This window comes from Amia ocellicauda, chromosome 13 (genome assembly GCF_036373705.1).
Source record: "Amia ocellicauda isolate fAmiCal2 chromosome 13, fAmiCal2.hap1, whole genome shotgun sequence".
Classification (NCBI taxonomy): Eukaryota; Metazoa; Chordata; class Actinopteri; order Amiiformes; family Amiidae; genus Amia; species Amia ocellicauda.
The window spans coordinates 14,950,700-14,966,887 of NC_089862.1; the positions used below are offsets into that span (position 1 = coordinate 14,950,700).

The 16,188-nt window shown below is 34.2% G+C and overlaps 1 protein-coding gene across 2 annotated transcripts in view; it reads right to left on the reverse strand.

The window, feature by feature from the left end:
- The window catches only part of pcdh7b (protocadherin 7b), a 137,114-nt gene that overhangs the window by 73,315 nt on the left and 47,611 nt on the right, over positions 1-16,188 (reverse strand). The window contains exon 2 of one of the 2 annotated variants that reach the window (XM_066719984.1): positions 2,487-2,679. In XM_066719984.1, the coding sequence (XP_066576081.1) occupies positions 2,487-2,679 (193 nt within the window). Of the gene's footprint in view, positions 1-2,462; positions 2,680-16,188 lie in introns of both variants that reach the window. The other variant, XM_066719983.1, reaches the window with a different exon arrangement.

A 16,188-nucleotide genomic window follows, 5' to 3' on the forward strand; every position in this document is an offset into this window, starting at 1 on the left:
ATTAATGAAGTTGTTATTTGTGCTGAGGTGTTCGACGTACAGTAGTGTAAGAGAAAAAGAAAGCTTACGTGATTTGATTTAATTCACAGAAAAGCCAAATAAACATATTTGTAATATAAATTAATCTCTCTCTCTCACTATATATATATATATATATATATATATATATATATATATATATGTGTGTGTGTGTGTATGTGTGTGTGTGTGTCTGTGTGTATTATAATAACATAACAGTATTAACAACGACAAATATTAATGCTCTTATTCAAAGCACTTACATGACTATTGTTACAACTAATTAAATGTTAGAAAAGAAACACACATCCAAAATCTAATAAGGTGCTGGGTAAAACAAACATAAATTAAAACAGAGCAGTACCCACAGACTTACATATATTTTCCAAAAACGTTTTATTAAACCAGAAACAACATAGCTATGGATTTTATTAAAGTTATTCATCAGCTTATTACTTGACGGAGGTCTTTAATAGATTGAACATTTTGTCTCAGGTTTAATAAAATGTATTTTGGAAGATATATGAAAGTGTATTTTACTTGAGGATTTAATGTTACTCATCAAGGGATTTAAATACAATACATATCAATAGCATAGAGTCACTGTCATACTGATAGCTCACAATATTATATGTGTACAAATGAATTGCATGTATTGTAGTTATTACAGTAAATCTCTTTGTAAGAATATGGAATCTGTGTTTTTTTCTGTATAAATGAATAGGTACTATATTTCTGCTGTCTCTCTTTGTTCTCTCTACCATCCAATACAAATTTATACAAAATACAAAAGTATTTTTCTGAAAATGTTTCATCATGCATTTATTTTGTGAGAACCCATTTATACAGTCAGTTTTTTACTGGAGGAAACTGAGGAAAGTACTTTGCTCAAGTAGAGTCTCACCTGGGATTTGAAACCAGGACCCTCCAGTTAGACGTCTATAGCCCAACCCTCTACTCAACACACTACTCTACTGCCCTTAAGTTCCTTATTTTCCCCATGTCTCCATGTTTGTATAACTACACATATTTTGTCTTTCAATTTTATAGAATCTTACAATTACAAACCATAATCAAAGGCGTTAGTAGTCCCGTATCTAGTGGGCATATCTATTTAATTACAATACACCAAGGCAATGTATAGTTAAATGCACGGGTAGAAAACAAGTGCCAGCAAGTGCTGATAAATACAATCCTGACTCCTTATGTAACAAATGCCATGCCAATTCCTTTACCACTGGGAGTGATTTACCTTTTTGGGTCAATATTTCTTTTACAAACAAGGGCAATCATTAGTGGCTAATGAAAGACCCCAAATCACTCTAAAATCATGGTACTGGCTTTGAAGATCTATGAAACTACCAGTTCCCCAAAGAAGAAACTCATTCTTTTGAAGGACATATTGCCCCAAGTGATTCTTGACAACCTGATCCACAAAGTCATTCAGGAATAAATCAACATCAATCTACACAGCTAATTCAGTGTAGATCCCACATGCTGCCCGTATGGCCTAATGCTTTGAAATGAAACAGAATCCACCAAGAAATTAAAAGAATATGACAAAGCAATTATCTGTTTCCTTCCTATTATTACCGAACCTTAGACTAATCAAGATAAGTGACACTTCATACGATTTGCTGTAATTGTGCAGCCAGTGTAACAAACAAAATGTATATTTATTCAATTTCACCAGTTAGACTTACCATAAAATACTTTAATGTTTTGTTCTGCATTCACTTCTGTAAAAAAACAACTACCAATCACCGAATAAAACCTTAAAATAAAAATACATTGAAAAATAATAAATACTGATACTTAAAATTTGAGCTGCCTTTAAAGATACATTTTTTTAATATCACTTTATTAATATAAACGTGGTTATTTCTGGACCACATTCCTGAAAAATACCAAGGATGGCCTTGTGTTTTAAACAAATAAATAACAGGATACCGAACTTAGATGTTAAATATAATAAAAAAAACACACAGCAATATCCTCATTCCTGGACTCCAACTGCAAGTATTTACCCAGTGATAGGATGAAAGCTTTTTGAAATCCAAAGCCTTTTCCTAGATAATATAGATATTATATCTCATTTTCAATTACAATAGTAGCTATATATGTATGTGAAGCTAATTACATTTTGAGAACCACAACACATTTCTATCTAAAGATATATATTTTTATCTTTAAATCATAATATTTGAGGAACCACATCCTGGTATATGTGATTGCGCACGTGTATGCACTATGGTCCAGATAAATCTGGGGTTTTGTAAGAAATATGGTAGAAATGCAAAAATAATAATAAAAACATGTTTCAGTGGCATATTCAGCTGGTGTCTTCACTGGCAATTGATGAGCTTTTCGCACAGTTATGGTCCTGGGTATCAGTGTTTCCTGGTGTTGCAAATACATGTGTGTCTGATTGTGTTTGCCCCTACCATTTTCCATATGCTCTGCCTCACCAACACTGCCATCCGGCGTAGTCCTCTCGTAGTTGTCCTCGGGGAGGGGCAGGGCTCCCAGCCTGGGACCTGACGAGCTCTTACTGCTGGGCGTCTCCGATTCTTCCAATCCACTATCATAGCAACTCTGCAATGATCCCTGATGCGGGTCCTGAGGCTGGCTCACCACAGAAAACGTCACTCTGCGAAATGGCTACAAGAGAAGAGATTCTGAAGGTCACTTTTGAGACTGAGAAGTCAGAAATTACAGTTTACTGCAGGTTTTCAACACGAGCGCTAAGAGCTCGTTGTGTGTGAATGCAGAAGTGGGATGAACGTTTAAGGAAATTCAGTCAGATTCTGTAAAAGTCTTGCTTTAAGTTTTGACCATTAAGATGTAGTATAACATGCAGTGTGTGTAATAAAGTGCTTGTGTGTGTGTGTTTAATATGACTGCATGTCTTATGTCAGGGAGCATCTCTTAGAAACCAAAGAAAAAACATATATTTGTATATGTGTAGGCAATGTGATTTTTGTAGTGTGATCATTTTCATTTCATATCTTATAAATGTGAATTAATTAATGTAACATTAGACATATGAGGTCATATCTTAACAAATAATGTACATCATTGGCTGGGTTTACATGCACTGTCTCCAATCGGCCATGGCTTAGTGACGTATTGCTCATAATAAAGCAACAGCAAACATAACTTTAAATTGTATTAATTGAACCCCATCATTTCATTAATTGCATATCCAGGCCCAGCTCCCCCACACTTTTATTTTTTCAGACTCACTCAATATGTGAGTATTAACAGTATACACACATATTCACATATACAGTAGGAGCCCAGTAATCCAAACCGTTATCTTGTCATAATATTATTTTCTGTGAAATGTTAGATGTGAGATTTTGTGACGTAACCTCACATTAAATTGTGTAACCTTGTATTTTTTCAGTTCTTTATATATTGCAGCCTAGGCTCTTATCTACTTTTCCTGCAATTTTCACATTGTGCCCACTACTGGTTGACACCATATGAGTTGAATGCAGAGTGTCAGGTAAATCATGTTAATGGAGTGATAACACAACAAATTAAATTTTCAAATGGATTTATCTGTAATCAAGTTTAGTCCCACGTTAAAGTATATCTGCAGAGAATTGCTGCAGATTTAAATTTGACCAAAGCAGTGGTACTCAACACTGGTCTTGGAGGGCAATTATCCATCAGGTTTGTTAGGTAAACACTATTTAATTAATTGAGAAAGTGATTTATTCAATTATGTAATTTAGAGGTCATTTGGAACATATACCTCCATACCCTACAGTCATCAATGTCCATAGTCTCCTAAGTAGAACTTTAATGAATGGCAACAAATGCACAAATAAATATGTACACAATTTCATCAAAATAAAATAGGTATTTTGCAGATTGATTTCATATGCAGTGACCCTAACATATTCCCTCCCATATATTACCACAAATTAAGTAAGATGCATTACTCAACTGGTTCCTCTATTTCTGCTTAGCAACACATTTCCTTAAATGTACAGCCAAAACATTGCAAAGACAAATGGTCATAACCAAAATCAAATGGTGCATAAACAGCTAGTTATTGTCATATTTTATATGTACAGACATGTATTATTAGCCATAGTTTAGCAAAGTATCTGGCTTTGGTGTCCAACAGCAAACATCAACACTTAATTACTTGTTTGAAATATTACGTTGTAGTTCATTAAGGAGATTTAGCCCTACTTTACACAGATAATGACATATGCTCCATTATGTTGGCAATGCTATTTAACAGTATTTTGTTGTCTGTGGGTTTTGTAAATGCCCCATAGGTCATTTGGAAAGACTCTCAAGGTAAGGATACATGAGGACCTGTAGAAATACATTAAATCTACTTATTCATAGATTTGTTTTCTTCAAATTACACAATACAGGCACATTTCGGAAATAAAACACACTCTCAGTTTCATACCATTAAACTAGACAAGCTTAAATACATACATACACAAATAAATAGTGACATTATTGGCTAACAATCATGTACAATATCTAGCTATTGATATTACATTTACTATCAAACAAATGTTAAGCTCCTGTGTACTATGTTCTTCGGCATAGTAAAGGAGTTCAGATGCAATTCTAGAAAATACATAAAAACTGTTTCAACATGTACTTTTACCTGTTTCAATACTCTCTTAAAAGAAATAATCTGGAAATCTGCCAATTGTTTTCAATGCCTGCAACGCCTACAGTTTTTAGGTAACATATTCTGACACTGCAGTCTTTCCAAAAGGAGGTAGAAAACATTTATCAACTGAGATTGAAAGTCAGTCGTGTTCTTTTGGAATGTCATTTAATGCAGAGATAAAGCTAAAATATGCAGATTTAAGGAATAATATGAATAAATTTCTCATTTGCCCCACATGTCAATGTTTTACAATGTATTTGTCAGGGCAAAGCTGTGATAGTGGAGATTTAATTAATTGGTATGTCATAACTTCCTTTTACAATAGGCTTACTGTACACTATCTGTTTATGAATTTAAATCACCACTTTTAAGCTAATTCAGGTGAAAGGCTCCTGGGAACTCTTAGGAATAGCATTGCTGAGAGGAAACTATATTGTATACCCATCACTTCCCAGAAAATATTGACTTAAAATACTGAAATTGTGACAAAATCATTTCAACGATAACTTAATAATTATTATTGTATTACAATTATTGTCACAGTTTCATTACAGAAAATGTCCTGTGCATTAAAATCATCATCATCGTCAGTTGTTTAACCTTCCCTTCTTTCAGAGATTGGCGTTGTCTATAAAAACTTGGCCATGACAATAAACACTTCATTCAGCATCCACAGAACTGGTAACAACTGACACATATATTTTACTGTTCATTTGGGAAATCATTCTATAGCTTTAATCTGAAATGAATGCAGTCATTTTGAGCCGATTTATTTTGCATATGGAAGGTATTTGTCCATTTCTGATTTACAGTCTGCATCAAATCTTGGAACAGAATATAATGGGAGGACTTCCAGATCCAAACTACACACTTGATGTGGGTCGCGCATCCTTACTTCCATCAGAAAGTTATTTGCTGGGTGTATAAAATGTGGTTTCTTTTTGCATTGATCCCGGCTGCAGCAATTAGTCAGTTTTTCTGAAATGTCATGGAAGATTTTTCCACAGTTTGTTTATTGGGGCATCTGTGTTGTGTACCACTTCTGCCATTGTTTGGTATATACTATTTCTGCAAATGTATTCAATGTTTGACGGACTTTCACTTCACGGATCCACCAGTCCCTTGCAATGTGACATAATCAGGGAGAGTGAAGATTTTACATTTTGCACATGAAGCAATTTCTCTTGGTCTTTAACACTTTGGTGTAATGTGCATTTCCTTTTTCACGAAGCCTACTTAAAAAGGGATATATCTGGAATGATATTCAGCAGCAGAATACCAAGTGACCCATTGTGTTATGCATGACTATGGTGGCGACTTTATGGGTAAAGTACAGCCTTCTTGTTGTGAGGTGGTCTTTAAAATGCAGCATTTTTTACATTTTGTTGTAATAGTTGAAATCAGCTTGTCTGCTTTTGGAAATTGATTTGCCCCAATTTTGATGGCAATGGCTTATGTGGGCATTATGCCTTGATCAAGTAACTGGCATTATTATTTTCTTATGATTTCAGTATTTTAAATCAGTAAGTGGTTTAATTAAGCAGACTACTTGACCACCTTGCGCTTGGAGGAATGAAGTGCAGCCTTAGTAATTTGATCCCATAAAACACAGGGCCTCAATGATAAGTGATAAAACTACTAAATGAGTAGTCAAGACGTTTCACAGGTGTGGACTTTGTGTAAGTGAAGTATTGGATTGACATTTATACCAGTCCTTTCAAAGCCACAGCCTGATTTCTCAAGCCCTGAAGGGAATGTGTTCATGATGAGATTTTTATTGGAGTCATGTCATAAACTTTGTACGAAAAAGAATTGTACTCCCCTGCTTATTGAAGTCTCCAGGCCCAATGTTTTTTTTTTTTTTTTTTCTCACCATAGGCTGTCCCTGTGACTAACATGAATACTTAAAATGCTTTAAAATGTGATTTTGTAGAAAATACCTCAAACTCCACAATTTCTTAATACAAGACACATCCTTGTAATTGTTTTCATAAATTATAGCTCTGCAGCAAGAGGTATACACAATACAAAATAAATCTCACAATGTGACAGCGAGTTAAAGTTATTGATAGGTGTTATGTCTAAGACGTTTGACCGTGAACGTTCAGAACTACAATCTGTAAAGCTATGGGACTAACATCTTACAGTTTCACAAAACAAATACATTCACAGACTTCGTAAAATACAACAACACTATTCACCATATAAACTACTGATTGCTGACTACAAACTGTGCATGCCATCGGGCAACCATCCTGCCTTAGTTGTTTAGTGGGTTTAAATATCTAAACATATAGGTTTACATACTATATATCTACATGGATACATCCATAATATATGTAAATGTGACGAGAAAGGTGCATTGCAATGATCAGAAATTAACTGTAAATGTAGCATTTATGTTGATTCTCTCACGAGAAAACAAATGCCAAAATTTGCATTTTTGTAACACTAATATGAAATTAACAAAGACCATCTTGTTACTGTAGGCCCCTTTTCTCATACTTAGTAGTGTTGTCTTAATTTGGTTTCTATTGACAGGTGTTTCAACCACTTTCGTACTTCCTCATTGTTAAATGTAATGTTTCAAACCTTAACTATGAAAGTCTCAAAAGTTAAATCACAGACAGTATGTTTCTTCTCCATCTGAATAACTCCTCTGATATAATAAAAAAGATTACATTGCTTAGAAAGTCAACACATTCGAGCACCTGTTAAAAAAAGGAAAGAAAGGCAATTTTCCACACCCTAATGCAAAATGTTTTCATTGAATGCACTGATCTCAGCAATAAATCATGTCTGCATGTAATTACAATCAACATTACACAAATGAATTTAAATAAATATTCATTAAAAATTACACTTGACTAGACAAAGTTGTTGCATTATAAAAATTAACCCTGGATGGACTTCTATCTATCTATTCAAGATTTTAGAAATTAAATCTTTCTCAAGTCTCCAAAGCAAAGTGGCAGACATAGAGTTTCAATATTAAAAAAAAAACAACAACTATATAATTCGAAGAGAAATGGATCAATAGGGAGAAGTTCCTTGTACCATGGCACCCAGTGGAAACCATTGCTTAAAATTGTATAAATGGATTGACTGAAAGCTGAAAAATACAGTTAGTAGAAAAACGACTTGACTAATACAAATAATTGTAATGCATTTTTAAGTATTGTTCTTTTCTACAGTCATTTAAATTGAGGGATATGGTACAAAGTTTTCCTGATGTCTATAAATGTATTGTTCTGTTATCAGTTTAATGAGTCGCACACAAGGGCTCTGCGGTACAAAATACTGAGACACAGTGTGTATTTGTTCTTTAAATTGAATAAATAAAATAAGTCAATAGGTTTATTGTCTGCATGCCTGCAAAAGAAAATGAAATGTCCTTCACTCTGTGAAATCATGTAAGGCACTAGGTTGCCACAACCAATCTACTTCTCCCTTCCAGTAGTTCAAGGGTAAATCAGTCTCAACTGTCACTCAGTGGGATCTTCAGAAAATAAACTAGAATCCTGACAAATAGCCTGATGGTTTTCAGATATGCACTGTTGTTCACTTGAGGCCAAGGTGATACTTCACATTTCTGACTGGAGAAAAAGCAAAAACTCGAAGGTCAAACAATGGAGTTCGACCTGTGCTCCATCGCACTCCTTAAGAAGGCACATGCTTGTTAAAGACCTCTCTTGCAAACTTATTTCCTAAGACAACGAGTCCTCAACAAAAGCTTACAGAAAACCTATTCTCACTATTTATTTCAATGTGAAAACATAGAACTTAATGTATTCTGTTCATAGTGCAGATTCAATCTGATAATAGTGTAACTGATGTATATGAAAACAACAACAAACAAACAATAAACATGCATACAATCCATTGTCAATCAGTCTATGAATTTGATTCTTTGCTCTTAATAAACATCAAGGATCATATCCCTCTGTTCATGAAGTTACTTACCAACTGTCTTAGTTCATCAAAGTTAATTTAAAATTAACATAAATTATAAAGTCATTAAAGAACAAAATATGTCTCGTTTTGATTACATCAACAGCACTATAAATGTTCCCTTCAGTAAAAAATGTTGTTTGACCAACAGCACTACTGCAACAATGACAAGACATACATGATATTCACTGCAACAGAGCATGTTGTTCACATATATGAATAGTTGGCCAATTAAAACTTTATACTAATCAAGTAATCACTAATCTTTATCTTAATTAATTGAATACATTTTTCATGGATGAGTATCTTGCGAGTCCATAATTAATCAAAAGTGCCATTAAATAGGTTCCTGTTAGACAGCTTCTTTCTAAGCTGTAGAGCATGTGTGTTTGCTTTCCACCTCTTTTCTCAGTAGTGTAGGTGTTATCAAACCAGCCATGGAATGACTGAGTTTAAACAGGAGTTGCCACACCAGGTTCTTCAGGTAAAAACAACACACAGGTGACAGTTTATCCATAAGCACTGAATATAAGTGTACTATAAATCCACAGTATATTAAAGTATCTAATATCCAGGTATTCACACAGACACACACACACACACACACACACACACACACACACACATATATATATATATATATATATATATATATATATATATATATATATATATATATATATAACACACTGGACTTCTCCCACTCAAGAGAACAAGCAGGAGTCTGAAGAGGATATAACACGATGGCTCATATCAAATTGTACGAGAAGTATTGGGAAGATGCAGAGAATATGAGCTTCCTCTGTGCTTTGCTTTTGTTGACTATGAGAAAGCATTTGATTCAATATATACAAACTCAGCCACCTGAGCTCTAAGAAATCCAAACATTGAGGAAACCTATAGAACTTGTATTAAATATATCCACAACAATGCTGCATCAACACTCCGACTACACTGGTAGTATGTATTGATCAAATACCTTATTCCATTTTTAATTATTTTGAAATCTTAAATAAGATCCCAATCTGTGTTGATTTACGGTCTTAGGTAGACATAACTTTTGACTTCTTCAAAGTACAGGTTCATTTTAAGTCCAGTTTTCTTTCTTGCATCTGAGAGATCTGTTCTGTGTTTTTAACCTGTAACAATGTATACAGCATTGCCCATGATCAAATACATAGGCTACATACATACATACATAAAGGACATTCAAAAATCATAAACTTAGCTCTTACACAATTTATTTAATATATACATAGATTTCTATGCATCACAGGGGTCAATTCACTTTCTCATTTTTATTTTAGTTTTCCTTGAACAGCCAGAACTTATTTTGAAGAATACATGACTGAATTTCTAAACGTACCCTTTTAACTTCTGCATTAACAAACAGCACTTCGTTTTCCATGCAGATGCTTTTACAATTAAGTCACAATACTCCAAAGACCTAATCTTCTGTGTGTAATTTCTTTCAAACATGCCTGTGGCAGACCATATGACATCATACATGAACTGTTCAAAGTAATTGCATTCTGCAAACTAAGCAAGGGAAATAAACAACACTGCTTCCACTGTTTTATTGCCGTGGAGCTGACAGCACACACAAGGCCATGCATGGTCACCAACGTAACTCCTCTATAATTAACTCCTGATGTTAAATTTTAATGTGCAACCTGAGAACTATCCACTATGCAATTGTTCAAACCACCATTTGTCCATACGTTTCTCAATGAAGTCTTAAATGAAGTGCACTACGCCTGCAAGAGTTACTTATCCTTGAGGTATGATGTTGATTTGCTAGTGACACTTTTTGGTGTCATATTCAACCTTCATTCAAGCATAGATATGTGTGGTGTATTGTAGAGCCACGTTTCACCAGAATGTGTTGAAGAAAACCTATATTACACTTAATCTAATGCTCCCTTTGCCCAAATGGGATATTTTGCTAGTAAACATTTGTGTTCTATCATAAAGAAAATTGCAGAATTATAGTTAATATCAAACCTGTCTGCCATTATGGAATGCACACGTTATGTATTTATTAGTTTTAATTTTGGACGGGTTATCAGCAGCTGTCAGGTAAACATTTTCCCTTGCCTTTGATGCAATCTTCAAAACATGTAAATTGGTTTGTTTCCTGGTAGAAGTCTTAACAAATCACACACATTTCCACTGGACTCAGGTCAGATTAATTAAATGGTCAGATCAGCACTTTGATCCTGCCTTTCTCTGGAAACTCTCCTGGTACTCAGGTTTTTTTATAAATGTATTTGCATATTATAATACTATTGAATGGCTTCCTGGGCTGCACTTTGATAAAATATGTGAGTGTCCTGACTGTTTTCTGATAAATATATCCAGTCCTACATTGTCAGTTTCCAATCCTGCTGAGTAAATTCCTATGGATTATTCTTAATGGTTCTGCACTGCCAATAAGCAAGTAGTGCTATTGTAGGCTATATCCCATAATGAGCCTTATATGGAAAGTGTGTTAAGTGCTATACGTATTAAGTGTCTATTATATAGGAATATACATCGATCATCCATAACATTATGACCACTGACAGGTGAAGTGAATAACACTGATAATCTCATTATCATGACACCTGTCAGTGGGTGGGATATATTAGGCAGCAAGTGAACATTTTGTCCTCAAAGTTGATGTGTTAGAAGCAGGAAAAATGGGCAGCGTAAGGATCTGAGCGACTTTGACAAGGGCCAAATTGTGATGGCTAGACGACTGGGTCAGAGCATCTCCAAAACTGCAGCTCTTGTGGGGTGTTCCCGGTCTGCAGTGGTCAGTACCTATCAAAAGTGGCCCAAGGAAGGAAAAGAGGTGAACTGGCCACAGGGTCATGGGCGGCCAAGGCTCATTGATGCACGTGGGGAGCGAAGGCTGGCCTGTGTGGTCCGATCCAACAGACAAGCTACTGTAGCTCAAATTGCTGAAAAAGTTAATGCTGGTTCTGATAGAAGGGTGTCAGAACACACAGTGCGTCGCAGTTTGTTGCGTATGGGGCTGCGTAGCCGCAGACCAGTCAGGGTGCCCATGCTGACCCCTGTCCACTGCCGAAAGCACCTACAATGGGCAAGTGAGCATCAGAACTGGACCACGGAGCAATGGAAGAAGGTGGCCTGGTCAAGGGGGGACCTTCACAATATTAGGCAGGTGGTCATAATGTTATGGCTGATTGGTGTATAGATATATATATATATATATATATATAAAAAAAAATTAAGAGACCACTGCACATTTTTCTTAAATCAGCATCTCTACATGTACGGCAGCCATTCCATTCCATTCATATTTTTATTTGGAATTTGGGAGAAATGTTGTCATAGTTTATAGAATAAAACAAAAATGTAAATTTTACCCAAACACATACCTACAAATAATAAAACCAGAGAAACTGATAATTTTGCAGTGGTCTCTTAATTTTCTCCAGAGCTGTATATATATATATATATATATATATATATATATATATATATATATATATATATATATATGAGAGAGAGAGAGAGAGAGAAATTCTCTCACGACTCTTTATTGTAACCTTATGTGAGAAATACTTAGAAAGTAAATACTATTTTCTAAATGCTCACAGGTCAGAAATATGTATTTAATTCATTTTTTTATTCATGAGGCCTTCTGAACTAAAAGCAAAAGATCGATATGATGTCCTTGAACTCTTTATTCATTCCACTGGCATTTCCACCCAGGGGTGTATACTGACCCTAAATTACCCTCGCTTAATACAAAAACATAAATAAACACAAGCCTGGGAACTCAGATAGGCGGTGTGTATAAAATTACTGTACTGGCTTTATTAATCTACAATTGCAAACATTAATTAATCAATTAGTAATTAGTCATAGTATTTCAATTAGAATGACAATGTACTGCTCATGAACCTACATTACACAATCATATTTTTGTTAACAAAGTGTAAATTCTTAATAGCAAATATTCAGGCGGACAAACAGATGGGTAAGATATTGTTTTTGAATCCGTATTTGATTTTTAATTGCTTTTTATGTGAGGGATTAGAAGGCAGTGTGAGGAAGATACTATTCCAAAGGGATACATTTACATCTTCAAAGCTTATTTAACTTGTCACCTGAATGGAATTTAAACTTAAATATCACTGTCTTATTGCTGAGTCGTGGAAGATTGCCATCCTGCCCTGAGTAATATTTATTAAATATTCCTTTTAATATTTTACAGGTTTTAGTTATGAACTGGGTGAAAATTTGCTTTCTGTTATATGACAAATACATTGCAAGCAACAACATAATCAGTTCTATCTCCTCCATTTTTCTTTCATATATGTATTGCATATGTACAACCAGACATAGAAGATTAAATATATTTTTGAGAATGTAATTTTCAGAGAGTGGCTTACAATGGCTGTAATAGCCCTACATTCGATAACTCTGGAACCTGTTAAAAAACCTTTTATGAAGGTTTGGTAATTACACTCTGGTAGCAATTTTATTTGCATTTTCTCATCTACATTCTCCAAATTGTGCGCCATGGTGTCCCGTATTTGACTGAAATTCCAGTAATGATACAATAAATAATACAATGCATGTCTGGCATAAATAATCAGAACTCTATGTTAATTTTAAACATTAAACTGATAATGGATGCACTTTGAAAAAAAAATATGAAAAAATACATTTCAGTTTCCTTACAAATAAAATAATATTCATAGTAAAACAAGTAAAAATAATAAATATTCTAAATTGTACAGAAGAGCAGGTCTTTAGAAGGCTATCCAGATCGTTTTTCCATGGATACACAAGTACTCATCTTTCTATCAGAATATTATCTTAACTGAAATCTACACAAAAATATATCATACATCTAAATGCTAATATAAACATCAGGGGTCTCAAACTCAGTTCCTGGGGGTCCGCAGTGCCCTATGGTTCTCATTCCACCTGAAGTGCTCAAGTACTCTCCATTAACCTAGTGTTTAAAACTATTAGAAACATCTGATATAATTTTAAGTTCTAAAGACAATCTAGAATGAATTTAATATTATTATTTTTTTTTTTATTCAGGATGCTCCACCTGTAACATAATTTGCAGTTTGTAGAGAAGTACTATAAATTCATCCCGTTAATCAGCTAATCAGAGCTATTAAGTAACTGGGAAATTAGTTAAATAAATAAAATAAAACCCAGAAGACACTGTGGCCCTCCAGGAACCCAGTCTGAGACCTCTGATATAAATCATACATTCCAGAAAGCTTTTGTTCTTCTTTGCAATTGCTCATCCAGAAGTGCAGTCTGTAGTAGTGTTTCATTGATTTATTCTGTCACTCCAAGTGACATGAATAGGTCAAGTAACAATAACACATTATTTGCAGTGATGTACAATATAGAGTGTGTTGTGGAATAAATCGTTGACAGACACAATTAAATATTCATACACGTTAATGCAAAGTTTACAGGTATATTGAACAATATACTCCAGAGCGGCAGTAGCCAACTGCAGTCCCACTGTATGTTTAATCCTACATGTCTACTCTGGAAAGTCTATATTGGTACCTGTTAAATAAATGAGTCAATTAAGTAATTATGGAGAAAAAATAAATTAAATTTAAGAAAGCAACTGACAGTCTTGGGGATGCAATTTCCTTTTATTTCCTGTATTAATCAGAATAAATGCTTATTTCTAATGCATCCTGGAAGTACATACATTATTTCATGGTTTTCTAATTTTATTTTCACAACCATCTTTATGCTGTAGGCTCAAGGCTACAACTAAAAGAACTAAAACATGAACCAATTAGATTAAATTCTTAACTGTCCTCTGCATACTTCAAAATATATAGATACATGTATCTTGCAAGTATGCAAAAATATACAGTAAGGTTGCAGAAGTTGTGCACTGTAGCCTTCTCTGCTGGGAAATTACACAATATTTAGCTGTACAACAGATCTTGATTGTTGTATTCTTTTGAATACATCATGTAGATATAAAGTTTTCTTCTAAGCCAACTGGTGCAGGTTTTGTATTACAAGGATACAGTTTGTGTTCCTGCATGTAAAATCTTCACAGAATACGTACATGACACTGACATTTCATCTACAGTGGAGCCACGTGGTTCTCTTAATTACCTGTAATACCTGTAACTTTAAAGAATTTGGAAAAACAGATACTTTAAACTAACAAGAGGAGATACCTTATGCCAATGTTATGATTTAATAATAGGTTGTACCATTTTAATTAGAGTTTAAAGTAAACACAAAGTTTTAAATGCACTCGAAATTCACCCTTAATGTGCGGAAGTATTATTTGGTTGCATCTACCTCTGAGAAATATAGCCTTCTAGTATACAAGAGTGTGGTTTAGAGAACAAATCACACATGTATCCTTTAATCAGAGGAATCTTGTTAATTTTAAATAAAGATTCTTATGTTTTATGATCCTAATCTCTAAAGATGGTTCATGAGATAATAGATGCAGCATCAAACAGCATCAAAGGAATACTATCCAGACACATATCACTGACTGATAGTGAAGATACTGAGTATAATCCCAGTGTTAAACCTCATCCTTTAAGGGAGTTCTTAGAGCGCACTTATCGTCTACTGGGATTCTGGAGTAAAGAGAATCAAAACATGCTTTGGCTACTATGTGTTTGTATTATTTGGTTGTGTTTCAAATTCAATTTGTCTTTCCACATTTTAAATGATATTTCCTTTTTTTTACTGTGAACAATATTAGAGGTTTTCAAGACTTTTCAGTTTAGTAAAGTATTTAATTGATAAAGTAAATAGTATAACAGATTATCCAAGCAACCTGAAAGAAATAAAACAATATCAAAAGCATCAACTGTAGAATTGTAGATGGAAAACAGATATACAGATATACTGTTTTTTTTTCTTCTTAGTAAATAAAAAAAACTGTAGTTTCTTACATTCCTATCCAATCCAATATCTTTTTTCTCTTATTTTAATTGCCAGTTACAGTATTATTTTACAATTCTCAATTTATTCTACTAAATGATACAACTCAGGTAGCTGAAACACATACAACACCTCTGAGCATAAGGCCAACCACTTATTTGCAGTATAAGTCCAAGGTACACAAATCAAAGCTAGGAACTGCATGGCATTGGGATGCACTTGTTATTGATAGCACTGCCGAATTCACAGGCAAGCCAACGGATTAAAGCCAAGGACACTCTAGCCAACTTCCAAACCTTGAAAAGCTCTTGGATAATTCTGAGCACCCTCTTGTTTAATAGCATTAAACTAATAACAGCCCAGATTCACAAGAAACAAACCAATCTAGATCTAAATCAATCTAGAACAATCCAGCCCATATTCTTCACCAGTTCTTGGGAGAACTTGGGAGGTCTCTTTCCTACTCATACATGACAGATAATAATCAAAACAACAACATTTTGGCCTAAAAGAACGTTTGAAGAGTACACAATCTGTCATGTTATTATATAGAGTGTCTATTTGCTTCCAAGCTTTATATTTAAGTCTTTAAGCAGCCTCAAGAAGCCTCATCTCAGTTAGTTCAAGACAAATATGTGTAG